At 47.3% G+C, this 25,935-nt stretch overlaps 1 protein-coding gene across 1 annotated transcript; it reads right to left on the reverse strand.

Moving 5' to 3' along the window:
- Positions 1 to 6,431: 6,431 nt before the first annotated feature.
- TNFSF15 (TNF superfamily member 15) lies at positions 6,432 to 25,206 on the reverse strand. The gene is made up of 4 exons (XM_048966283.1): positions 24,578 to 25,206; positions 18,457 to 18,508; positions 18,064 to 18,111; positions 6,432 to 12,804 (listed from the first exon to the last, which is right to left on the reverse strand). The coding sequence occupies exons 1-4, from the start codon at positions 24,767 to 24,769 to the stop codon at positions 12,377 to 12,379; spliced, it is 720 nt and encodes a 239-aa protein (XP_048822240.1). The 5' UTR covers positions 24,770 to 25,206; the 3' UTR covers positions 6,432 to 12,376.
- Between the last annotated feature and the right edge of the window lie 729 nt (positions 25,207 to 25,935).

Below are 25,935 nucleotides of genomic sequence, written 5' to 3' on the forward strand. Positions count from 1 at the left end.
TTTCAACATCCTTGAGGATGTTGAAACTGCAAATGTCAGAAATTGCCCTGGGATGGAAGTTCTGGTTTCGAGTGCTGCAGATTTAGGCTTCAGGGCCACAAGTCACCCTGTGTTCCCATCGTGAAACTCGCTCAGAAAATAACTGTAGTCTAGAGGAATGCATCCTGTCCTTCCCTCCTTGATTTAATAGTTCTGTACATCAGAAGGTTACTTGTTTCAAAGCAAAGGGCTTTTACCTGAGGAGTAAAAGCAGAAAGAAGTGTTTGTTTCAGGTTTCTTCCCCCCGCTGCGTTTTTAGTCAGGCTCAAAAAGGGCAAGGAAACCCTCTTGGATCTACTGCACAAGAAGCCCCCTCAGATTTTCCTTTGGGGAAAGGATGTGGGATCCCAATGCTTCACCACCAGCACAGTCAGGTTTCTGGTACCTATGGGTGAACGTGACATTGTCCCAAACCTCTGAAATGTCAGGTTTGAGCTCAAACCACCCCTGGGCAGGTCAGGGAGATTCAGAGGTGACTTCCCCAGAGGAGATGCTGGATTCTGCAGTGTTTGCCAGCACCTCCTGCCAACAGAGATGGGGAAACCAGAGCATGTGATGCTCATGCAGTGCTCAGGGGCTCACAGGTGAGCACAGACCGTGGGTTTTCCAGGGCCCCTTGCATTTTGGTTGATGGGAAATCTTGGGGTCAGGGCTGTACATGTGTTCTGCATTTTGGTCACGGGAGAACAGGTCCTTAATTTTGCTGAAGATAGATAGTATGGGGAAAGAGGAGTGTTCATGGGGTCCTGGATGAGGATCCCTGCTTACACCAGTGCTCAACGCCTGGGGATGCTGCAGGGAGGCTGTCTGGCTGTCTGTGGCAGCCAAGGTCCCCAGACTGCCATGTCCTTGTTTTTGTGACTTCAGTCAGCACACTCTGTTTATTTAGTGACAATCATTGAGCAAACATCCTCTGGAGGCTTACCTAGAAACACTTAGTCTGTTAAAAAAAAATAACAAAACACTTCAAGAACAAAACTGATAGAGAGAAGCTGGTCAAGGAGAGATCTTATCCAGGAAGCTCTGTGCATGAGCACAGTCAGTTCAGGCTTTTGCAGAGCATCCTCTGTGCTGCCGTGCAGTCAGACCCCAGCAGCCATCCCATCATCAGTCACAATAGCTGGCAGCCTGCTCTGATGTGCTCAGCCTGCTCTGATGGAGCTCTTGCCAAATTCAGACCTTCATCCCAACCTCCCAACCTCCCAGAGGAACAACATTCACGCCACGTTAGATGCGTGCAGGATTTATGACTGCTGGACATTATTCAGGAGGTTTTTGTTTTCCAACAGATTAGCCAAGGAAAAGATTGTCACTGTGGGAAAAATGTGTTGAATGGCCAATTACAAAGCTTCCCGTAAAATGATTTACTTGGCAAATTCAAAGGGGCTGCATAGAAGTCTGTGTAAGAGCTTGCACACAGCTCCCTGAGGATGGGAGGTGGATGTCCTGCCACAATTCCTCTGCAGTGATTTTTGGGTGGCTTCCTGACTGGTGATTCTCCAGAGTAAGCCCATAAATTGCAGATGCTAATTAGAGGCTCTCACCCTGAACAGGTGGTAATAAGTCCAGGAACAAAGGTGGATGACAGTAAACAAGGACTGGATCAATAACTTTAATTCTGGAGCAGAGACAGCCCATACTCATTCAAAGTGAAGCCCTCTGGACTGGGAATTTAGTGGCTAGAAAATATTGCCTTTGAAAACTCATCTGTTCTCTTCTATGTATTTTTTTAATCTAACGTCATCTTCCTATCAGAGGACGGATGAATTCCTTAGAGACAGATGTGGTCATCCTTAGCTTTGTTATCCCACTGAGGTAGCAACAAGTGGGCATGGGCATGGGGAGACGTTGCAGGGCAGGAGGAGAGACGCCAACAAGCCAGGATGGATGAGGGCACACCAGTGCAACACTGAGCACCATTGTTCCCAGTCCTGTCCCCACCAAGCCTGCTCATAGGTTCTTGCACCTTTTGCAGTAGAGATGGGGAACTTTAGCATTGCCCTCTCAGTCCCACCCCCTGCCATGGGCTGCCTGCCCCCCACTCAGGCTGCCCAGGGCCCATCCACAGCCTTGGGCACCTCCAGGGATGGCATCCATGGCTATGGGCAGCCGTTCTGGGACCTCACAGCAATCTGAGTGAAAAATTTGTGCCTAACATGTAATCTAAATCTCCCCTCTTTTAGTCTAGAACCATTCCTCCTTGATTTATCACTGTCTGCCAATGTAAAATATCACTCTCCCTCTTGCTTATAAGCTCCCTTTAAGTACTAGAAGGCTGCTGTGAGGTCTCCCCAGAGCTTTCTTTTCTTTCCTATGCTGGGGTCCCCAACAGCACAGTGGACAGAAGTGACCACCACTGACTCAGCCTTTGCTGTCCCTGCCTGAACAGTTCCATGGCAACTCTCATTGTCTCCCAACCTGCAGCCCTTGCTCCGGGTGCCAAGGATGAGAAAAGGGGAGAAGTGGGGACCCTGGAGGATCTCTGTGATTCCTTTTTCTTCCCCCCACACAGATTTCCTGTGTGGCTGTAGACGAGTCATTTAGTATCTCCACAGTTCCCCATTTGCAAAAATGGATTTTCCCTACTTCACAGATAAGGAATAATAAAAGGATAAATACACTAATGAGCCTTGGAGGCCTTCTTGGTGTAGGTCAACTGGATCCTGTTAACTCAGTGTCTTATCTAAGTAAAAAAAAACACAAAACATCCTGACTTTCTGGGAAGATATCAGTTATTCCTATGAAAACAAGTAATACTTTGGATGACTGCATCAGAGCACATGATAGTATTTGTAAGTCATTCTTGATAACTAATTCTGTTTCGTATTTATAGGACACTATAGTTTGGCTGCATTGGAGTTTTCTGCTTTATGTCTATGAATACATCAGGGAAAGCCTGTAAAGATAGAAGAAGGAGAAAGTAAGTTATGTATAATATATGTACACAACGAATATTCTTGTTGAGAATATCCTTGACAGCTCACTTAAGGGGAGCTGTGGATGGGATCAGGGGATCACTTGTAAAGTCTAACAGCAGGTTTGTCTTCACCCCACCTAAATCCAAACCAGGTCTATGGGAGAGGGATCCCAGACATTTCAGAAGGCTATGGAGAGCACCTGGGCACTCTTTGAGGACTTCGGTTTGTTGACTGCTATATTTTCCTTAAGAGAAAGAGGCAGTATGAAGAGACAGAGACAGAGAAGGTTGGGTTGAGTTGGGTTGGGTTGGTTGAGTTGGGTTGGGTTGAGTTGGGCTGAGTTGAGTTGGGTTGAGTAGAGGAAGTACTCCCAGGTCCGATGAGCTGAAGGAAAGGCACTGACTTTGATCAAGGTGCTAACAAGGGCCAATTGACCCCATTAGCCCCACCTTGCTCTGCTCCTGTAGCTGTGTGGGAGCAAAAGTGTAGTGGTGAAGGAAGGGGTTGTGAGGTGCTGCGTGCAGGGCAGGAGGGGCTCTGCAGAGGGTAATGTGATGGTGTGTACTGGGGCTCAGGTGTCTGGGTGTGCTGATCACTGAAGGTATAGGGGGAATGTGAGGCATGATGAGTTATCTGGGAAGGTTGCAGTGGGAAGTTGAGGGAGATCAGCTGCTTATGATATTTGTTTATTTATTTGACTATATTTAGCTACTTAGTCAATTCTGTAAAGTACTCCTTTAAGTGCGTGAGTGGAAAGCACTTAAGTATTGCAATAGCTCAGGCTAATGCTTATTTGATGCTTCCTGTTGCATGTGATTGAGTTGAGCCTTTCCTTCTTCAGCCAAAGGCTTTCTCTGCCCCCCATCCATGGGAAGAATTGATAGTGGTGTCTACAGGGTGAGTGAGATGTCATTCTGCTGTCTGAGCCTGCTGGCATGCTTCTGAAATTCATTCTGTGTGGAAAGTCTGTGCTGTGGAAGAGAGCAGCCTCAATCCTCGGAGCATGGATTCTTCCAGAGAACTGCCATGGAACTCGCAGAGAACTCTGGGACTGCATGACTTCGAGTGCATAGGGAAAGAAGAGGGAAATACTACCTATTTGCTGAAGAGCCAGGTGGGAAAGACTGAAAAAGGGAAAACGCTAGCAAACCAGCAATATCCTGGCTGATCTTTCTTCTGTTTCCCAGATCAGAGACTAATGGTGTATAAAGACGAGGGAAGGAGGGCAGGATGGAAAGATTTATTTTCTTGGTGGTGTTTCTTATCAGAACTGTCTGAGGCTGTCATCTCGTCCTGATCTCTCTGACTCAAGAGGGCCCCTGGTAGGGAGCTCTCTCATCACTGGAGGATGGTTTCATACGGTGCAGTCTCTGAGTTATCGGCACCCATGCTAATTCCTGTGGCTCCAGAACTGCTCTGGCAGCAAAGAAGGGCCACAGATCAGACCCTGGGAAGGAGACTTCTGAGGAGGTTTCTTTAATGTGACACAGGTTGCTGTATGACAAACAACAGGAAACATGAATGTTGTCACAGATTTGTAATGTTCCAAAGCCTCAGCCAAGAAGGAGAGACTGATCTCACACATCCTGTGCCCCAGGTGAGCAGTGCTGCCCCGGCTCAAGGGCATTCCTCATCCTCAGGTTGAAACTGATACAGCAGGCAGGGAGTGTGAGGAATCTGCCACAGGAGATGGGAAGAACAGAAGGAGCAAACAACCCCCAACTTGTTTACAGAGCCATTATTCCGTTCACAGGCTTCTCAGCTGTGAGTTTATTCCTAAAAGTCATGGGTGTGGAAGCACTTTGTCAAAGCATTGATGCAGCAAATGTGGACGCAGGAGGACAGGAAGGCAATCTAGCAGTGCTGAGTGCAGGTGGAAGCAGTGTGGGCTGCCTGGTTGCACTGAGGGCACTCACATATGCTCACAGCACGTGTGCCATCCCTGAGGGTTTTTCAGCAAGAACAGAGCAGGTGCTGCTAGAGCAGGGCAGTCAGCCTTGTCACTTAGGAAATTCACCCTGTGACAGTATGAGACAAGAAAAATCCTTGTGGCAGCTGCGCCAGCAAGCTTCTCTATCCAACATCATTGCTGGAAAAATAGCGTGTTTTTTTTTCCTCAACTACCATTTGAGAACTTTCTGCAAGAATAAACTAAACCTACTTGAAGGAGCTGTGTTGTCATTGCTACATTTGCAGCCCTAAAGCACGATCCCAGCGGTGCCCCACTGAAGCAAGAAAGCAATTCCGCAGAAAACTATGCTTGCCAAAAAAATGATTTGTTCAAAGCACTTGGCTTCGAATAGATGCATAAATGCTTCCCTGAAATTTGGATTGTAATTGAGGAGCAATATGCTCGACAGAACATGCCTAATGAACAGGCATCAAAATTTACGACCGTAGAGGGGTAGCAGTAATGGGTTATGCAGGAGATCAGTCCTACATTTCTAGTCAAAGTGAGAACTGCCAGCAGCCTGTGGTAAAGAAGAAGTCTTCTCTCAATCTCACCTCCTCTTTTAACATCCTTCATCAAAGAAGCACACAGGCATGACCTCCAAATGTAAACTAATGAGATGTCAGCACACGTACGGTGGTGGTAGCAGAGCAGAACTGTGTAGTTTCAGTGGACCTAGAGGTCTGTACAAACATGGGAGTTTTCCAAATGCTGTAATGCCTTTTCTACCTACTCGCCGGATAATTCTGTAGCAAAGAGGAACAGTCCCACCACTACAGCAAAAAGTTGTTTCATATCTCCTTGTTTTTGTACTAGAGATTCCCCTGATTTACATGAAGAAAAGGAAGTGGGGTATCTGCAAGAAGTGAAGTCATCTTGCTAGAGGGTTAAGGCTGGAGCAGCCCTTGCCATATCTTTGGAAGGATACCATTTTTCATGCTTTGTTTTTAGGAACTGTCAAGAGAAAGGAAGCGTAGTGAGCAAAGAGCTATTTTGAGTGATAATCATGCTCTGGCAGTGGCTTGCATGGTTACATCTTAATAGATCTCTTCCACTTTGGTCTCTACATGCACAGCTGTGCCTCTGTATCCTGCCTGCGGAGACCAGCTTGAAGCTTGGGGATTTCTGTATGTGAGCTGTAAATACATTCACATCTTCACGTAACAGTTGCACCTATTATAGAATCATTCAGCTTGGAAAAACCACTAAGGTCATCCAGTCCAACCATCAACCCATGCCTATGACTGCTGTAGACCGTGTCACCCAGTGTGGTATCTCCCATTTTAACACCTCCAGGTATGGTAACTCCACCACCTTCTGAGCAGCTGTGCCAATATCTCACCAGAGATCCCATCCAAACCCTGCAATTCTGTGATTCTGTGACCTGGGGAATCACGTGTGAAAAATACAGCACACGAAACAACGCTGCCATGGGTGAACAAACTCCTGCTCTTCGCAGCTGTAAACGTCAGCTGTTGGTGGATGCTCATGAAAGTACAGAACGAGTCAGGAATGAAGGTGAAGCAAACAAAGGGCTTTTATCTATTTATTTATTTTGCTTTAAGATCCAAAGTGATTTTAAAAACAAGCTATTGATAAACTTCATCATTAGAAGATATCAAAGCCATCTGCCGAAGGAGAAAGCTGCTGAGAACAATAGGTTTTCAAGTTTGTACCTTGATTTTTACAGTCACTTACATAAAATTGACATATATATATATGTACAGTGCCAATAAATACACACAAAATATTTCCAGTGCCTTCTTGACTTTTTAATACAAAAATCTACAGACGATGGAAGAACAAAGCTTGATTTGTGCAACAATGAGGGATCCTGGAAGCAAGTTTAGTTCAAAAAAACATCCCACCGAAACATTCTGGAGTTAGGGCACTTGATAATGTTGTATTATCTGTATTATCTAACTATCTGTATTATCTAATGTTGTATTATTAGCTGGTGCTCCTGCTACTTCTAAGGCAAAAACAAACTTGTAACTGCTGCTGTTGACAAACTTGGCTCCTGCTTTCCACTTTTGAAGAGATTCTTATCTGTCTTTGGCATCATGGAGCCCTAATTTTCTTCGAGAACCTGTCTGACAACAGCTGAGTGTGCTAGAGAACACAGCCCTCATTCAGCTGCTCGTTGATGAGCTGGAAAGTGTATATAACCCATGCTGTTCCTGGGGGTGCACACTGCTCCACTTTGTGCTCCATCCTGCAAGGTGCTGAAGAGACAAAGTCTCCAAACCCTGCCAGAGTGAACTCAGTGATCTCCCCAAAAGCTGGAAGTACTGTGATACAGAACATGTCCCCAGCCTGGAAAAGGGATCTTTGTGCATGAACAAAGCTGGCATGAACTTCGTGCATGAGCAAATAGTTTCAGCTGTGGTTGGGCATCTCAGGAAGTTAAACTACCATGGGTAATGTCTTGCTCTCCAGGAAGAACTTAATGGTGTAGCAAATTCATCATTTGAAGGTAAGGTTCTTCCTTCCATCAAGATCACAATGGAGTGGCACTTAAATGTCTACGTACATAGCTGCCCTATGTTCTACTCAGGCAGCAAGTATTTGAGCAGCTTAAGTGCAATGCTGTGTATCTGCTGCAGGCAGCTGCTGCTGTTAACAAATATCTTAATACTAATAAAAAGCTTTTAACTTGAGATAACTATTGTATTAAAATTAAAAAAAATATATCTTCTTTGATGTGGATGTTCCACAGGAGAAAGTCTGATGCTTACTGCTTAGTTAACTTCTGGCTGATCTGAGGATGCTGCCACTCACAGCCTAACAAAACATCTCAGGTATGTGAGTGTGGGTGAAAGCCAGGGTAAATGTGCCTGAACGTGATTCCTCCCTCTGAGTTTGCAGGCGAAAACCTCCCTTCAGCCAGAGCACGTGGCCCTTAACCAGAAATCTCTTCTAAAACAATTTAAAAACAGCACTTGCAGTTCAATCCTGGGATGTATCAACAACAGTGCAAATACGAAAGAAAATGGGAGAAGGTTTCTGGGTTCTGCTAGTGGAAAGCAATCAGACACACTCAGTTCCCAAGCTGCCGAGGTGCTCTCACGTAGAGGTAGGGAAAGCATGGCTCTTTGATCAGGTGATGATATTCAAAGGTGGCTGGAAGAATATCCTCATCTCCCTCGTGTGCTCAGAGGGGCATTGCTCAACCTTCACATCTTTTCTTGTGAAATGGGAGCCCTACATACCCCATGGCAAAGAAAAAGGGCCGTGTCTGAGTTCACTCTGGTGGGGGATCGCTCACCGTGTGTGTCTGGAAGCAAAGATGATTGATGCACAGCAGAGGTTTCTCTGGCTGTATAAGCAGATCGCTCTTGCGTGTGATTTCGTTAGTGTTTTTGGATGGAGACCAGGCTCAGAAGCTTTTAAATTAGTTAACTTGCATTTTTATTATCATAACACTTGCAAACAAAACTCTAAAGTCAGTTTTGCTGTTGAAGGCTCACACCGGTACTGAAGCACAAAACAGTACACAATCATTTATATGAAAATACATTACACTAGCAAAATGCTATACTGGCGTTTAACACCCAGATTTGGGCAAAAATTCATGACACTGTCTGATTCTTCTAAAGAATGAATTTTCTCCTCATTTCCCATCTGAAATGATGGGCCACTCAAGAGATTAATAAAAGCAAAACGCAGTGCAGTCAGTTGGATCGCACGGAGTTGAGCAACGACGTTCTCTCAAAATATGTTTTGTGTGTGTGTTGGAAATGACAGTACTTTCACCCATTCCTTTTGGTTAGTGTAGCCTGGCCGTGTCCCTTCCCTCTGAGGGATGGCTCAGACTAACATTCACCAAACTGGCACATCCAAACTCTTCCCACCAGCCTACTTGATGCTATTTGGGTGATGTTTGACTCAGAAACCCGACCTTTAATTTCCACCTCTAGGCCCCAATCCTGCCAACACACATGGGCTGAAGGTGGCCCGTGTGAGTTCTCCTTATTGAGAGGCTACCATGTAATGGTGTTGTTCAGGGTAAACATGGCTAAAACATTCTACCAATCAACTTTTAATTGGCTTTACTCCTGTATGCCAATAAGGGAAACTGAGCTGCCTTTTACAATGGCATTCTTTTTACCCACAAGCTTAAGACTAAGCAAGGCATGCATGTATGTTGGTAGGATTGGAATTGTAATCTCTTATAGCTTGAGTTAGGTTTACTTATTGATACAGAGAGAATGCTCATTTACTAACATATAGACCTTAAGGGGAAAGGAAGCAGTAGGTAAGTGAACTGCATTAGGAATTTGGGTTATATTTAGCGTTAGATTTTGGAGATCAAAGAAATCAGAGAAGAAAAGAATTCCTAAGAACAGAAGTCTTTTGTTAATAAATATTCGTAAAAAAATATACAACAACAAAGCCAACAAGACCTGAAACAGCTTCTTTCAATGTTTTTTGTACTGAGCAGTTCTTAAATGTCTTTTTCTGAGAGATGAAAGGGCCAAATCCAGAAACCCTACCATTATTTTTAGCTCGTGAACATAAGCTGCCTTCTTGAAGCTCTTCCTCTAGGAGAGCTTCTTCCAGCTGTCTCAGTTTCACATCCACCCAAAACAGAACGCGTTTTCAGCCTGACCGCAGGCTGAAAGGTCACTTGTTCACAAGGCCCCATTTCGTCACCTCGTTCAACTGAAAATGCTGACCTATGGGCATCTTCACATCTCCACAAATGATTTACATTAAAGAAACTCTTTTTTTCTAACCCAATAACGGTGATTTTTCCGAGAACGCTTCCGTCCTCAATTAGCTTTGGGAAAATCTGATCACCCGCAGCTTGGGTTCAGTCTGCCTGAGATCCTTCCCTCTGAGCCTGACCTCTATTCCCCTTAAGCAGCTTTACCCCAATGCTGTACCATTGGCTTCTGCAGTCAGTGGGGTCACAGCCAGCCCTGGGTGCTCCCTGCTGTACCTGCTGGTCACTGTTACAGAAGCGTTATTAGCACTAAGAGGGGGAAAAAAGGGGAGAAATAGAAATTTCCACTGGGGTGTGCTTGGATCAATCTGCCTGCACTACTTTAAAACAAGTAATGCTAGATATGTTACTTTATGCTCTGTAAATTGTGCTGGCGTGCTAAACGTGCTAGAAGCTGGTGTATGAGATGGGGTGGGACAGCTTGCAAGGCATGAACTAAAATAAATACACTTGTGCTACGGCCAGTGGAACAAGACAGTCACATCTGTATCTGTTACAGCAGCAGGAGATGCTTGTGGAATTTGTTGTCAGTGTACAGCAGGCACAAATTATGTCTTGTTATAGCAAAAGGCTCATCATTGCCAAAGCACTTCCTAAAACTTGTACGTAGAGTATGCATAAATATATATAGAAAATCTATGTATGTACATTTATGTATCCCTAGAAGATTCTTTCTCTGTGAGCCAAATACTGCATGCATGACTCCTCTCCCCTAGAACCCATATTAAACATAATTCAGTGCAACAAGCAGTAAGGGATGACAACTTAAAATATAGTATTTATGGAATCTGTTCTACAAGCCTATTAAGACTGTATTATGGCCTCATAGGAGTGTTACATAATCTCATTTGTAGAAATAAAGACCTTTCTGGATTTCTGTAAATACCTCAGTAAAGCTAGAATTTGCATTTCAATTTTCTCCGAGGATAAACCAAATTCATCCTATTAACTTCACAGAAGCTTTTTTAACTAGTGGCTGAGAATTCCCTGTCCTGGACAGGTCACTTTAATTCTTCTCTCTGTGAGATAAAAAATGAATTTTGGTGTGCTGGTCACCTATGTGCCCTTCTATAGAGGTCTGCAAGAACGCAGATCCAGATTTGGGCACAAAACGAAGGGATCAGAAGCTCTGAAGGACTCAAATCTAAGATCTAAAAAAATGGAAAGTCTTAGGGTTTCCCAGAGGAATAAACTTTTCCTGGACTTGTGATTTTACCATATTGGTGCAAAGAGAAAAGCTGGGGCTTCTTAAGCAGTGGGAAAAGCCCTGCTGAGGTGGTGATGGTGAGCTGCCCTTCTGGAGAGTAACGAGGACAGATTGGGTGCTGGGTGCCTCCTTGGTGCTAACAGCATGCTGCTGGGGCCCATGTCCCTGGGTGGAAATGTTAGCTAGGCCATCTTGGTGACACTTCTGGCCAAGAAGAAAGGAGCCCAATGGGGAAAGGGAAGAAAGAGGGAGAGTTGCAGAGAGCGCAGCCTGGCCACTGGACAGACCCTGCCAAACAGCTGCCTGGTAGGGACTCAAGTGAGAGACCACCAAGCAGTTCAGTGTGTAAAGCCTGAACACAGAAGAGCGTGACTTGACTCACTGACAGTGATGTATTTACTGTGGGAGGAGAAGGGGAGCTGGGGAATTTCCCTGAGATAGTAATGTCTATGAGAAAAAGAAGCACGAGATGGGAAGCTAAGCGTTCCCAAGCTCTGTAGCTGGCCATGGCACACTGCGAGCTTCAATCTGGATCCTCCGACCTTTTGCATGGACTGCTGATCGTCAGCCTGCACCCAGGCAAAGGATGGGGAGATCTTTGTGTCAGCAGATTGCTGCAGCAGTGGTTGCAAAGCGTTAGGAGGGCACTGATGTCTTTACTTGCATTTGCTTTGCATGATGCACGGTGGAAAGCAAAATATTGCAGAGCAATTTTCTTTTTTCTTTTTCTTTTCTTTTTTTTTTAAATTTCTGTGATTGGTTTTTGAAAGTGTGGAGGATGTTTCTGCGTATCTCCCTGCCTTCTTTTTTTTTTGGTTGTCTTTTTTTTTCTGCTTTCCTAATGTTTGGATCTGGTGGGGGGATTCCACGGTCATGCTGAAATGAAAATGTTTCTGCACGCTCCCTAGAAGTTTTAAATAAAAGCTAAAGCCTATACATTGACTTATATATCTGTAAATGGTATCCTGGAAAACAAAAGAAAATCAGGTAGCTTCTGCAAAACACATGATACAATTTTAATCTACTTTACAGGGAAACTGGAAGTGATTAATTGAGCAGTTAATGATTAATCTAGGCTTTATATTAGTGCAAAGCACTGAACTGTGTTTAAGGAAATTATTAATTGTAATTGCCTTTAAGAATCTGAAGAAAGATGATGCAGAATTACACTGGAAGTGCTGGAGAAAGTTTAAAACACTTCTTTTCAGTTGAAGAAATGATGTACTGGAAAAGGAATTAGTGATGCAGCCTAGCCTATTTACGATAAATATCCCTACCCAACCCATAAAAAAAGGTTCCTCTCCAATATACAGAGCTTTCAAGAATCCCCATCATCTTTTAAGTCTGACTTTCATTTTTCTGGAGTTTTTTGGGCTGCTTCCATTCATCCTGCAGCTCCAGCTCTCTCCACCCCATAATTTAAGGCAGCAGGTGAGTGAAGCACAGAGGACAGCACAGAGACCAGCTCCCCAACATGCAACCACCAAACCAGGGCCCTTAAGGGAGGCTTCCACAAAGCTGCTGCCACAGACCTACAATAAAAAGGCACCAAAGAAGGTTTTGTGCTCCTTAGTGTAATCCACCAGCTTGATGTCACTAACGTTGACCATTAGCTTGTCTCCTATCTCTAAGGAAACCACAGCTCCCAGATAAATGGGCTGGAACCAGTTGTTCCTTTCTTCACCGAGGGTCTTGCTGCTGGTCAGCAGCTGGGTGGGCTCGGGATAGCTGTCAGTGACTTTGGTGATGACTGCAGTGACAGAATTGGTTTTACTTGAAGTGTCACTGGGCCCTCGGAAAGTGACCTGGGCATAGACATAGTAATCCCCCGACACAGGTATCACCAGTGCTTTGCTGGAATAACTCAGGTTGTTCTTGGTAAAGGCCAAGCCTCGCTTGTCTTCCCACTGCAGGATGGGCAGATGTCTTCCCGTGGCGCTGGAGGGATCTTGTTTCTTCACTGCAGAAGAAAGAGGGAGAAGAGATGTGTTAGTTTGTTCCAGCTGGAGAAATACAGGATGTTTCCTCCACAGGGCAATCAAAACTCCAGGAGAGAAATGTTTTTCCTTTACAGTCAGTCAGCTGCAGGCAAGCTGTCAAGAGCTACTTTTGGAGGCTGCCCATAAGATGTCCAGATCTGAGCAAGCAAGAGCCAAAGCCAAAGTTGGAAGACCTTGGTTGGAGCATGCTGCCCACAGGGCTCGGTTACAGCTGGGTATCCTAGGTGACAGGGCATCCCAAATGATGGGACTGTCCATCCCTAAGGCTGTCTCACTGTGGGGTAGGACACAGGGCTTTTGCTCATAGGTCTGGAGTGCTCTCACCCGTTTGCAAAGCATAAACTTTGTTCTTAAGTGAAAGCAGTGCTGGGCCAGTTGTACAGCTGGATACATGCCTGCACCTAATGGCTCAGGACAGCAGTCAGAGACACGAGAGCAGTGTCTTCATGAGTACTGACGGACTGAAGCTGTGTTTGTGCCACAGTAGAGCTAACTACTACTATTAACTGAGGACATCAGGCTCTGTTTGCTTGCAGAAGCTTCACAACGATCATTGTGATCTATCACTGAGCAATGAAAACCTTGAATTCTTCCTGCCAGGTTACTTCTGGAGGCTAATGATGGGGTTTGCTGCTGGGTGCTGCACTGAGATCTTCTGCAGCACAACTGCCGTCCTTTGATTTCACCATAGAGCTAGAAAACCCCACTGTGCTTTGAAACACCCACTTCTGAAGTGACATGCTGTAATAAAACCCATTTTTAACTCTGTTTTGAAAACGTTTGGGACAGAACACTAAGCTCGGTGCTAACTTCAGCTTTACTTCAGACAGAACAACCAACAAACAGAAACGCTCTCGTGGTTAACCGATGACACACAGAGCTCCAATCCACCCCCAGCACAGCCTGATCTAAGCAGAGGATCAGGATGCTCAGGACAGGGGGGGAAGAACTGGGTTTCATGAGCTTAAGTTAATGCTTAAGGTCAGTTATGATTCAGCATTTGGGGATAGGGTGTGTGTGCACAGGCAGCGAAGCAAACTGAAGGCGGGCGGGGATGAGCTTAGAAATGCTCTTGGCAACGTCTGTTAGGTTTATTCTGGGGGAAATGAGATCCAGGAAAACAAATACCCTCAGCCCCCAGTGCCATCCTTTTTTTCCTGTCTTCTGACAATAGATAACCCGTAGGAAAACAAGCTGCTGTTAGAAGTGCAATTTCTTGCATATTCTCTCAGTAGCACAACAAAATAATGGCTTTTTTCCCAGCCTGCCTGTCAGTGCTCAGAAAAATTAAATCCCTCTATCTTTTCCCAGAAGGCAAAGCACATGGAGTATTTCTTTGCTGGAAGACGATAGACGGGGACTGTGATAGCAAGCCAAGCTAAAATATAAGAGCATTATAAAGAATGTGAGGCTTAGGGGAAACAGAGCTTTGCTGATATAGAAAGAGAGGAGGAAATAAAGCAAAAGCACTCATGGTCTGTGTCCTCGTCTGCTTTGGGACCTGGCAAAAACTAACACGGCACTGGGGTCACCGTGGCTAAGGAGTAAGGCCTCTCTGAGATAGGGTGGTGGCAGAGGAAGATAAGGAAAGATTGTGACATTTCCTGAAAGAGTTCTGGGCTCTCTTCCATCTTGGGTAGTTAGGGAAAAAACTGAGGAGAAGGCTCAGGAGAAATGTTCTTTTTCTACATATCCAATGACGCATTTAAGATGTCAGCGACACTCAATTCTTCAGTGTTTTTAATAACTACAAAGCCTCTCATATGAAACACATTATTTCATAACTTCTGGAATGAGGCAATTCTAAGTTTTATGGCTCTAACTTTCCTTTTAGGTTAAAACTCACTTGGTTGATGCTCTCCATTTTCAGGCTGGTCAAATTTCCCCATGCTTTAGAGATATATCAGGAAAGATGCATGTTGAAGTGCCTCTGAATATCGTATGGCTCCTTTTCCAGCACAGCCATACTTGTCATTCATTTACTTCTTAAGTATATGGAGCTGCACTTCCTGCAGATGCACATCTTATGCTAATCTCTGAAGTAAATAAAATCTGCTTTCACTATGGGATCTACTGCTGCAGTTCCTTCAAGTTTCCCTTTCACTTTCATTTTTTTGTGCATCTCTCAGACGTAAAATTTCTTCTCTTTTCCTAAAATCCCTTTTGGTTTAGCCACTTGCTGGGGAATCCCTGTCACTTGGTTGCACTGGTGGCATGCTGGTGAGCTTGGGTTTCTGTGGTTCATGGCCCTCACTGGTGACACTGAGCTATACCTTAGGAAGGAGATGAGGGCCTTGGACTCTTACACAGCTCCGGTCTCGTGCTGCACAAGTTGCAAAGCACAGAGGGGTCTCTGTTTTTCAAGAAATTTAATAATTGATCTTAAAATCACAGAATCATACGATCACAGAATGGCCTGGGTTGCAAAGGATCACAATGCTCATCCAGTTCCAACCCCTGCTGTGTGCAGGTCACCAACCAGCAGCCCAGGCTGCCCAGAGCCACATCCAGCCTGGCCTTGAATGCCTGCAGGGATGGGGCATCCACAGCCTCCTTGGGCAACCTGTGCCAGTGCCTCACCACCCTCTGGGGGAAAAACTTCCTCCTAATATCCAACCTAAACCTCCCCTGTCTCAGTTTAAAACCATTCCCCTTGTCCTATCACTATCCACCCTCATATACAGCCATTCCCCCTCCTGTTTATACGCTCCCTCCAAGCTAAACAAGCCCAGTTCCCTCAACCTTTCCTCATAGGAGAGGTTGCCAAACTGCCAAGTGGAGCCAGGAAGTTATTTTCTACCCAGATTTAGCGAGGTGTTCAGATGGCATCACAGCACAGCAAGTGCTGGACAGGTCTTTGGTTGGGTGTCTGTCACACACTTCATCCAACTGTGCCATGCCATCTCATGCAGGCACTGGTCTGCCTCCTGACCTGAAGCACAGCTCCATAAGGGCCGCAGGGATGGTGGTGGTCAGCACCAAATCTGAACTACTGCACGGGAAACAGTGAGGGTGGAGAAAAGCCCCAGCTGGGGTTCACACTGACTGTTCTTCAGTGGCAGACAGGGAGAGGAGGTCTTGGTGTCGGTACGGATGAGTCCAAACTGCTCTGTGTATTTTCCAGAGGCCAAGGACAGGTGGAGAAAAGGAACAGAGACCCAAACATTGAGTCATCCTGCTACTGCTAATTTAGTGGTGCATTCCCGTGTTAAACACTCTGGTTAGTTCTCATTCCTCTCACTCTGCTTTTACATTTAAAACATACGTTCCTAAACCCAGAAGGAGAGAGGGGCAGCTGGAGCTCTGGAGAAGATCTGCCATGAGGAAAGGCACCTAGCCTGCTATCTGCACAGTGAACCAGGCACCTGAAGTGAGGGAATGTACAAAAGATCTGAAGAATAATTATTCCTTTTTCACTTTCTCTGCCCAAATCGTGGTTTCAGAGAAGTGAAGACCAGAAGGACACCCAGGAAATCATTATACAACAAGTTTAGAACAACGCCAAAGACTTCTGCATTGAGCTCAGGAAATCATTGCTGCAGGGTGCAGAAAAGCAAAAGTGCTTGAATCCAACAAGAAAGCTTATAGCCAAATTCATGGAAGCCTGGTTTCCTGATGGCTCGGTGGCACAGCAGCCTGGTTGCAGCCTTCAGCTCAGGCTCTCGACTCTGTTATGCACAGATAAGAAGTGAGAAAATTCCCCTTGCTTTTTCCTTCTCCCAGATAAAACTGATGGGGCTGAGGCAGGAGGTGGACAGGCCCCATCCCAGGGCACTGCTTGGGAGTGATGGTGGAGGAGTTTCAAACAGAGGCCTGAGAAAACTTAAAGCAAACTGTTGGGTGCTTCCCTGTGACAGTTGGACTTTTGTGCAACCCAGGGAAGTTCCCATCAGCAGAGCAACAGTTGGGTTGCAATTGTGAGTCAGCTGCACTGAGAGCCTCTGGGTCTTGGTCATGTGGAGATTTGGGAAACAAAGGGACCTACATTAGCAGCCATGGGCCTTCTTCTGCAGACCTGAGGGAACAGCATGGAGCTGTCAGGGGATGGCCCAGTGGGGTTGGGGAATGGCTGTGCCCCAGAGGGCAGTGAGCACAGCCCTGGAGCTCAGGGAGCACTGGGACACTGCTCTCAGCCATAGGGCTGCGGGTTGGGGGGTCCTGTGTGGAGCTGGGTTGGGCTCAGTGATCCCTGTGGGTTCCTTCCAACTCAGGATATTCCATGGTTCTGTGATTTTATGTATTTTGAGCAAGCACAGATCCATTTTGCAGTTCTATCCACCTGTGTGTAGAAAGGGTTGGGACATAGGAGTGCATTAAGAAGGAGCTTGGGGTTAGGGAAAGTAAACAAACTATAGTGGTTGACAAATCAGCCCTGAAGCTCTGATAACCCCGTGCATACACGTGTTAAGCCTCGTGTAACTTCTTGCATGCTTCAAGTTACTACAGGGCTCCTCTGGGACAACACCCAGGCTACTGGGGAAGCCTCTGCAAGTGAGCTATATGTTGGGGAGGTATAAATTATCTTAGTGGACATAAGGGGGGGAGTCCAGAGCAGCTGGAGAGCTCCTCAGGTCTCAGTCCCATCCACTCAGGAAACTACAAATCTTTTTCTTCAGGTAGTATTCCCTAAGTTCCTTTCAATGTGCTGACAGCCCCAGCTTTGATGCTGAGGTGGTGATGTTCTGAGCTGGCATCTTCCTAGCCAACACAAGCTGAGAGGTTCAGCTGCATACAGCTCTTCCCTTGGTTGCTCCAATGCATGTTACGTGTGACCTCAGCAAAACCAGGAAGCTATTGATGGGAATGTGGTGCGTGTCTTCAGGTTGCACTTGCAGAAAATATAAGCACCCCAAAACCGGCCTTATTTGGTCTTATTTTACTCCAAAACTGGCAGATCTTTCTAACTCACAGCTCACTTGGGCTCTTCCCACCAATGTGGGACCCAGCAGATCACTAACATGACAGGCAGCACTGAAGCTCAGTTACAGGAACCCAAGTGCTCACACAATGACAGCAACAGCCCAGGGAAGTGGCAATGTTTGCCAGCTGCCTCCTCCGTGGGCCCTTTCCTATAATCACTGCTGTGGTCAATGAGACAAAGCTGGTGACTTCTTCCACTGCATCTTGCAGCTTGATTCTATCAGACCCTATAAACCTTGGTTATTGCACTGCAACATCTGTGAGACCCAAAGGAAACACTGGTTTGGAACAAGCATTACCTGTCAGGTGTGCTCTTGGCTTCTCGGCACTGGGAAGTGTGTCTGTAACTGGGGGAAAAAGAGAAAAAAAGTTTAAGTGTGTGGAGGGAAGGTGTGAGGGATGAACTCACAGGCTCCCAAATCCACACTTCGGCCCATAAGGGAGATATGTTGGTCCCAGTGAAATGCCGGGAGGTGTAAGCCCACCTGGGATGGAGTTGGGAATGCTCACCCCTTGCTATGGCCCCAGCTGTACCCATCTCCCCACATCCCGTGACCCTGCCCTGCCCTGACATGCTTGGATCCTCGTGGTGAGGGCAGGCAGGGAGCTGTCTGGCCCAGGGGCTGCGTCAGCAATTGCAAAACCTCGACAAACAGAGATGATGGGGATGGGAAAAGGGCTGGCACACTTACCAGCAGCTACTGCCCGCTGCTTCAGAAAGTGAGAGCTCCTCTCGTCCACGACCTGCAAGAGAGATGTGCAAGCAGTTAGCTCCAGGGCTCCTGCACCACATCCAGTTTGCTTACCCCCCAGAACAGGAGATGGTACACTGATATCCTCCTCCTCCTCCTCAGTTAAAGCTTTTATGTAAAAGGACAAGCCCTGACAGAGCTTTGCTTCAGTGCAAGTTTCTTGCTGCTTGTTTGAAGCCACCCACATCTCAGGCAGGTGTTGGGGCAGGAGCCGGGCTGCTGTAGTGGCTGTGCTCAGCTCGTGGGTTGGACAAACCCCTGGCACAGCCTGGGGAGCACTGAGGGAAGGAACTATCACTCCTAGGCCAGTGCCTCTGCATAGCACTGCTGGAGTACTGCTGCCTGGTGGCTGCTGTCTCCATCTGTGCAGTAAAATGAAGCAAACAGCACAGCACGAGATGCTCTTCCCTGCTTCAAACATCTGCATGGTGCATTTGAAACACCAGTAAAGAGGTGTACCATCTACAGACCTGCAGCTTCTCTTTCTACACCTGCATTATTTCAGGCTGCAAGTCTACTTCTTAGGCATATCTTGAATTATGGGCAAGATAGACTTATTTCACATTTGTTTGCATGTTAAACCTTCCCCTAGCATTAAGCATGAGCACATCCCCACAGTGACAGTGCCTGTGCCAAGCAGTGCCAGCCTTTGGGTTGAGCAGAAAAAGAAGAAGGGGCTGCTGGCTGCATGCTATGCTGACAGGCTGCTTCCAGCTCACACCCTGCCATGCTCCTGTAGCTCCAGCTCTCCTCCAGCAGCTTGGAAAGCAGTGTGGCTGCAGGGGGAAGGAAGGAGCTGCGAGATGCTGGCTGTGCATCCCTGTGACATATTTATCAAGTAGTGTATTTTCAGACAATGCTAAGTGCCACAAAGAGCCACAAATCAATCACAAATCACAACACTTAACGATGTAACTTCAGTGGAGCTGTTTGCTTAAAGCCTAACTTCGCGTATCTTATGTACACTCAGGTGTTGAAATAAAAGCAGAGGTGAGAGGGAAGAGGGAAGGACCCCACTGCTCAGTCAAAAACATCAAAATGGTTTTATCTGCCAGCTATAAAGAAGCTTTTCATGCAACCTCCATTCACTTGTTTCCAAAGAATGCCAGATGGATGCTCCTCGTGCAGCAGCTGCACTTCTGTGTCCTGAAGAGCAGCAGTGCTGAAGAGCTGTGCTGCATGGTGTGAATGCGTTCTTTGCGTGGCAAAGGTGGAGGTTTTCTTCCTAATTGTGCTGTTTGATAAGGACACAAACCTCAGCTTAAACAGAAAATATTTGAGTACTTAAAAAGGCTACACAATAGCCTGATGTTAGCAATGCTTGTGCTGCTGATGTACGCTAGGGGTGTGGATGAGGTGCATAAAGAGCTTTCAGGATGAGGGGGGGTGAGGGAGAGCCAAGCAGCACAAGGCAGTAGAGAAACCACACAATTAGCATTTTTCTCTATTCTCCTTTCTTGCTTAGCTGTGCTTCTGTAAAGTTCACCAAGTGGCCACAGTTTTCCCTTTGGTTACAGCAGAGAAAATGTAAGCAGCATTGAGCAACTTTGAAAATCCCGCCCTACAGCTGAGCTGGGAGCAAAGGGCATCTCCAGCACCTATGGTAACCCTGAAAGCTGCAGTATGTAAAACTCCACTACTACCCAAAGTCCCGCCACATTTACATCTACAGCCTGGGAGGAGGGCAAACACAAAACATCCCCTTTGCACCTCAAGGAAGGGCTGGGGTTGTCCAGGAGAACTGCCTGGGAAAAACAGGCTGGCAGTGGAGGTGGGGGGATTCATGAGCCAAACATCCCCAGCTCCATTTTTAGCACAAGGTGCAATCTCATGGCAGGTCTCTGCAGGGCACACATGGTGCTTGCACTCGGTTTTCCTCAGCCCAGGGGTGCTGCATGGCCTGGATTTTTGGCAAAAGCTGTCCTTAATGCTGGGTGCATTTTGCCTGGGCTGTGGCATATATTGGCTGTTCTGCCCGTGAGAACCATAAGCATCAAAGAGAAATTTTATGGCTTTTGGAAGAGTCTCCCACACCCAGGACATGGCACAAGGCTCCCTGCTGCTCCGCCAGCACCTCAACATCCCTATGGATCAAGAAGTCATTTTGAATCACAGTCATTATGGCTGGAGAAGACCACTAATATTAACTGGTCCCAAGATCAGCCCATGCCCACTACTCACATCCCTCACTGTGACATATACCCTCTTCTTGAAAACCTCACGGGATGGTAACTCCACCACCTCCTTGGGCTTCTCCTTCCCACTCGGGCAGGCCATGAGGGCATCTGGCTCTGCATGGGTTACAGCTCTGCCAATCTTATTCTGATATTTGCTGCTTCATCCTTTTGGACTATAGGATGGAAACCCAGGCTGAGCTTCTCCTGGCTCCTCTCGCGTCTCAAGGCTGACATGGCACACAGATACACGTGCAAATTTTTTGTCTGGTTTCACACTGAACCTCCCTTGTGCCCTGCTTGTGGTCCTGCCACGCTAAGGTTCCCAGCAGCACAAGCCCAGGTACCAATATCTGCAGGGCAGGCCTTGACTTTCAGCTTTATGGAACAAATGGAGTGAGTTGCTGGGATGGATGGAGATGCTTGCCTGGCTTCCCTTCAGTGCATTTGCGCATTCAGATTAAAACTTGGCTTTCCTTCTGGGAAGGATGCCCCACAGCCTTTTATGATTTCCTGCTAATAGCCCAAACTGTGTCAAATGCTTAGAGAACCCTATTTCCTCACCTCGCTTTGTCTTGAAGAACAAAAGAAACTGATTTCTACTTCCAGCAGGGAAGCCGCGTGTGAACCTGGAAGGTGTCCAGGGAACCCATCATCAAGCCTCAGTTACTCACACAAGACGCAGCTCACCACAAGAAAGAGAACCGGTGGTTCGCACGTGTTGCTGTGATGACATAACTGCTCTTCCCTAAAAGGGGCATTTCCTGAGGAAAAGGTGAGCTTATGTCCCTTCTGAGGAGAGCGTGACACCACGGGCACCCACACAGAAGCTGAGATGAACAACCGTCTCACCCTGCAGCCACACAGGCACACCCCGCTTGCACAACCCTCCCCCTCCTCCTTGCTCCAGGAAGGATGGGTGCAGGGATTTACTACGTGCTTCTCACCCGTTTGGCTGCACCAGTTCCTCCCAGTTGGTGCTGGAGCTGTGGCCCAGAACTGGCCAGAGTGCAGTGGAAAAAGATAATCCTGTATGGGCTGAGCTCTGGTCCTGCAGCACTCCTGCCGTGAGCTCACTGCTGCAAGGGTCAGCGAGCAAACTCATGTCAGCTGCAAAGCAGGGCCAGCCCACCTGCTTCCAGTGTGCCCAGGGCACCCACAGCCCAAAAGCGCTGCTGTGAGGGCTTCTGAACACATAGAACCACAGAATTGCTCAGGTTGGATAAGATCGTCAAGTCCAACCACATCGTAACCGTGCTAGCCTAACTCTGACAGCCCGCCACTAAATCATGGCCCTGAGCACCACATCCAGATGGTTTTTAAACACACTCAAGGATGCTGACTCAACCACCTCCCTGGGCAGCCCATTCCACTGCTTAAAAACCCTTCATGTAAATAATATTTTCCTTATACCCAACCTAAACCTCCCTGGTGCAACTTGAGGCCGTTTACCCTCATCCTGTCACCTGTCACAAGTGAGAAGAGACCAACCCTGCTCTTGCTGCAATCTCCTTTCGGATATTTGAAGACAGCAAGATGGCCCCAGTTCCTTCAGTCTCTCCTCGTAGAGCTGTATTCTCCAAGCTCTCCACAAGCCTTGCTGCCCTTCTTTGGACCTGCTCCAGTGCCTCAGTGTCATTTCTGTACTGAGGTGCCCCAAACTGAACACAGTACTCGAGGTGAGGCCTCACCAATGCTGAGAACAGGGGCAAGATGACTTCCCCAGTCCTGCTCACCACACCATCCCTGATCCAAGCCAGGATGCCATTAGCCTTCTTGGCCACCTGAGCACACTGCTGCTCACATTCAGCCGACTGTCCATCCGTACACCAAGGTCCCTTTCCATCAGGCAGCTTTCCAGCCACTCATCCCCAAGCCTGTAGGGTTACCTGGGCTTGTTGTGACCACAACGCAAGACATGCCTTCTCCCAGCTAAGTTCTTTATTAATGGGACATGCAAAGAAGGCATCCTCCAGCAACACAATTCTAATTGTATAAATACAGCTGGAAACACAAAAAGACCTGGTCCTGAGAGCCTGTATACTCAGAACCTCTCCTCTGGATCCAGCTGTGCTGCAGACATGCTGAGCTCAGAGGGGTGAACAGCAAGCAAGCAACCCCCCCCCCCAATGCACTCTGCTGCTGGACAAAGCTGGTGACACACTCAGAGTTTGGAGGAATGAATGAAAAGCTCAGCAAATGCAGCACAGTGCTGCCAGGCACACCCCCACCCAGCTTAGCACTGGTACCATGGGCACACAGCCAGCCCTGGTGCTTTTCCTGCCTCAGTGGGACGTGCAAAGGTTGCAAAGCAACTGATCACCTCATTGCATCACCGTGGGATTATTGCACTCTAATTGAGTGCATGTGCATTGAAGTACATGCTTGTGAAGGGCATGTATAGGCTAGAGCAAACCTAATGGCTTACATTGCTCTTTTCCTCTTAAAAAAAACAGACCCTGACACAAACAGTTTTCTCTATTGACTGTGCCAGCAGAACAGGAACAAGGAATGCACTATTCTACCTAACAGCTTGCATTCTATCGTTAATTCATTCTATTACTAATTCTCTTTAAGGTCATTTCAGGAATTGAACTGTTCTGCTTGGAACCTCAGAGGGTGGGAACAGTAAGAGGAAAGAGCCCCCCAAATGCCTTCTCACTGCATGCACCCACTCCATAAACAGCAGGAGGGTCAGCACAGCAGTAAGCACTTCCACACATGCAAGAAATCAGCATGTTTAGCAATCTGAGGTGCCAGGGTGTTGCACCTCCTGCCAGCTGGGTGCAAAGTTAACGTGGAAGATGCCGCACCAGGAGCTGCCTCTGCTTGGGTATAAACTCAGGTTCAAAGCAGGGCCAGAGCTTTTCTATGCAGCCAAACAAGCAGAGGCACAGAGCTGCGGGCACAGCTGTCAGACTGTCTAAATACACGCAAGCAAAATGGTTGCTGCATCCAAAATTTACCCTCGAGGCCACTTATTAACACTGCTGTCTTCTGCTGTCCCTAAGTGACGAGCAGACTAATTGAGTGCGGAATTTCAGACCTGCAGCTAACATTCCTTCAAACCTTCATTCTTCAGAGCTGTATGCGTGTGCTCTTCTTACACAGGGCAGCCCTGATAGATTCATAGGATAGAATGGAAAGAAGCACTTGCAGGCTGACACAAGCAGGAGTGGGGCAGCACAGAAGAGCTTTAGTAGTGACCACCTTCACCAGCCCAGGAGCAAAGAGAGCTCAGCTGTCTTATCAAAGAGGTGAGAACTTCCCCAGATGTAGAGAAAGTTTTGATAGGGAGCAAATCCCACAGTGGGAAATTTAGGGTCAGGCTCCATAGTTGTCCCAGATAGTATCTGTGCAGGGCTGTACTTTAATAACACGTGAGAGCTGCTGCTGTCTGCTGGGTGATGTATGATGGGCACTGAGCCACTGACATCAGCGTTTGGTCAGCAGATGATTGCTGAAATAGGACATGGGAGGGGAAGTCTCAGAGCTCATCTGAAAGGAGGAAAACGAGTATCAAAATCTGGCTGAGATCAGTGCAGAGACACAGATTTCAACCAAATAGAGATTCCCCTAAAGAATTTCAAGCAGCATGCCAGCAAAAGTTTTAAATGCATATCTTGTACTGTGAGCAGAGTGAAATAAAGACAAGAGGAGCAGGGACTGAGCAAAAATCAGCGATAACCTCAGCAGATTGGCTCTGCACGAGGATGACAGCATGTAACAGCGTGCTTCTCTCCTTCCCTTAAACACAAGAAACTCAAAGAGAGAACCAGACCCAGAAAATTTGAAAAAAAAAAAAAAAAAAAAAAAAACAACCAACAAAACACAACTACAAGGGGAGAGGTAGAACTTCCACAGGTGGAGATACGGTGGTGCCTTACCTGGGGGCAGGAGGTGGGTGCTCGCAGGTTCCCAGCCAGCAGGTATGCGATGGGCAGCGCCAGCAGCAGCACGGCCAGCAGGCAGAGCAGCACGGCGCAGCGCATCCTCCTCAGGTCCTCCCTGATGTGCATCCTGGAGGCTTGGCCGGTCGCCGAAGCCTCCTCCAGGGTTATTTCAGCCCTGTGATCCATGCCGGCAATTGGCTTACGAGCTGCCGCTGAGCCTGGCAATGGCTAAACCTCCTCTGCTTTCTGCCCTGCATGGAGACCCCCATTAAATAAGAGCTGCCCGGAGTGTGGGAAGGCACCGACACACACACACCCTCCCTCCCGAGGAATGCACCGCCTACAATAGAAACCTAGCTCAGGGAAGGGAGCACCGCGGCTCCCCGAGCTCCCCGGGATGCCTGCTGTCTGCCTCTGCCTTTTTTTCCCCTCGCCGTGCAGGAGGAAGCTAGGAAAGTCCCAGTGGGTGGAACCAGGATAAACTCTGCTGCCGGGCTGGATGAGCTTGAAAGCTTTTCCGCGTGGCGAAGGGAACGTGAAACCAATGGGAGGGAAAGTGAGAAGCGAAGGGGGAGCACGAGGGCGAGCAGCCGTGGCTTGGTTTCAGCGCGGCATGCAGAGGAAAGGGAAGTGCTGCAGGGAAAGCGAGGAGCACCCAGGAGGGGTCCTGGACCCTGATGTACGGGTTAGTTCTCAAGTGTTAACAGGATGCTCCAGGTTGGTTCCGTGCACCTTTTGCAGCACGCAGCCAAGGGCCAGGCCAGAGAGCAATACCTTTATCACTGTGCTCTCACAGGAGTCTGCGCCCTCTGCTTGGAAGAAGGAAAGCTGGGAACCCATTGCACGTGGGGAAATGTGAAAATGGCATGTCATCCTGCCCTGCTGATAACTGCTATCTCAGAGAGAAGGGTGCTGCACAGCGTGGTTCAGGCAAGGACGCTCCTGCAGCAGCTCCTGCTGCTCTGAGAGGGCCCCTGTGTGCCACACTGCAGGAGATGATGGAGATGATGGAGATGATGGAGATGGTGGAGATGGTGGAGATGGTGGAGATGGTGGAGATGGTGGAGATGGTGGAGATGGGGCCCTCAGGGCCGAGCCAAAGCTTTGAAATGGGAAGGTTTTCCTACAGAAGCATTGTCTCCTCAAAACTGAAACGTTCGCACATGCTGATGCATGGAAACTTCTTTTTCCCGCAGTGTGGATTTTTCTTTTCTGTTTTCAGTGGGAGAGCATTAAGTTTTGGTTCCTTCCATCTCCCACATCAAAAATGTTTCAGAGTTTTGTTACTAGAAAATGACATCTGAGCGATGAAAGTAGTTGCATGTATCCCAACCTGCCTGCTGCACTCCAGT

Source organism: Lagopus muta, chromosome 19 (assembly GCF_023343835.1).
Source record: "Lagopus muta isolate bLagMut1 chromosome 19, bLagMut1 primary, whole genome shotgun sequence".
Classification (NCBI taxonomy): domain Eukaryota; kingdom Metazoa; phylum Chordata; class Aves; order Galliformes; family Phasianidae; genus Lagopus; species Lagopus muta.

Excerpts from the sequence above, each read along its gene's own strand:
- TNFSF15 (XM_048966283.1), bottom strand. The coding sequence starts at position 24,769 with ATGGATCACAGGGCTGAAATAACCCTGGAGGAGGCTTCGGCGACCGGC. Across the intron at positions 18,509-24,577 it reads CACCCACCTCCTGCCCCCAG|GTCGTGGACGAGAGGAGCTC; the intron begins GTAAGGCACCAC and ends TCTCTCTTGCAG. Across the intron at positions 12,805-18,063 it reads GCCAAGAGCACACCTGACAG|TGAAGAAACAAGATCCCTCC; the intron begins GTAATGCTTGTT and ends TTTCTTCTGCAG.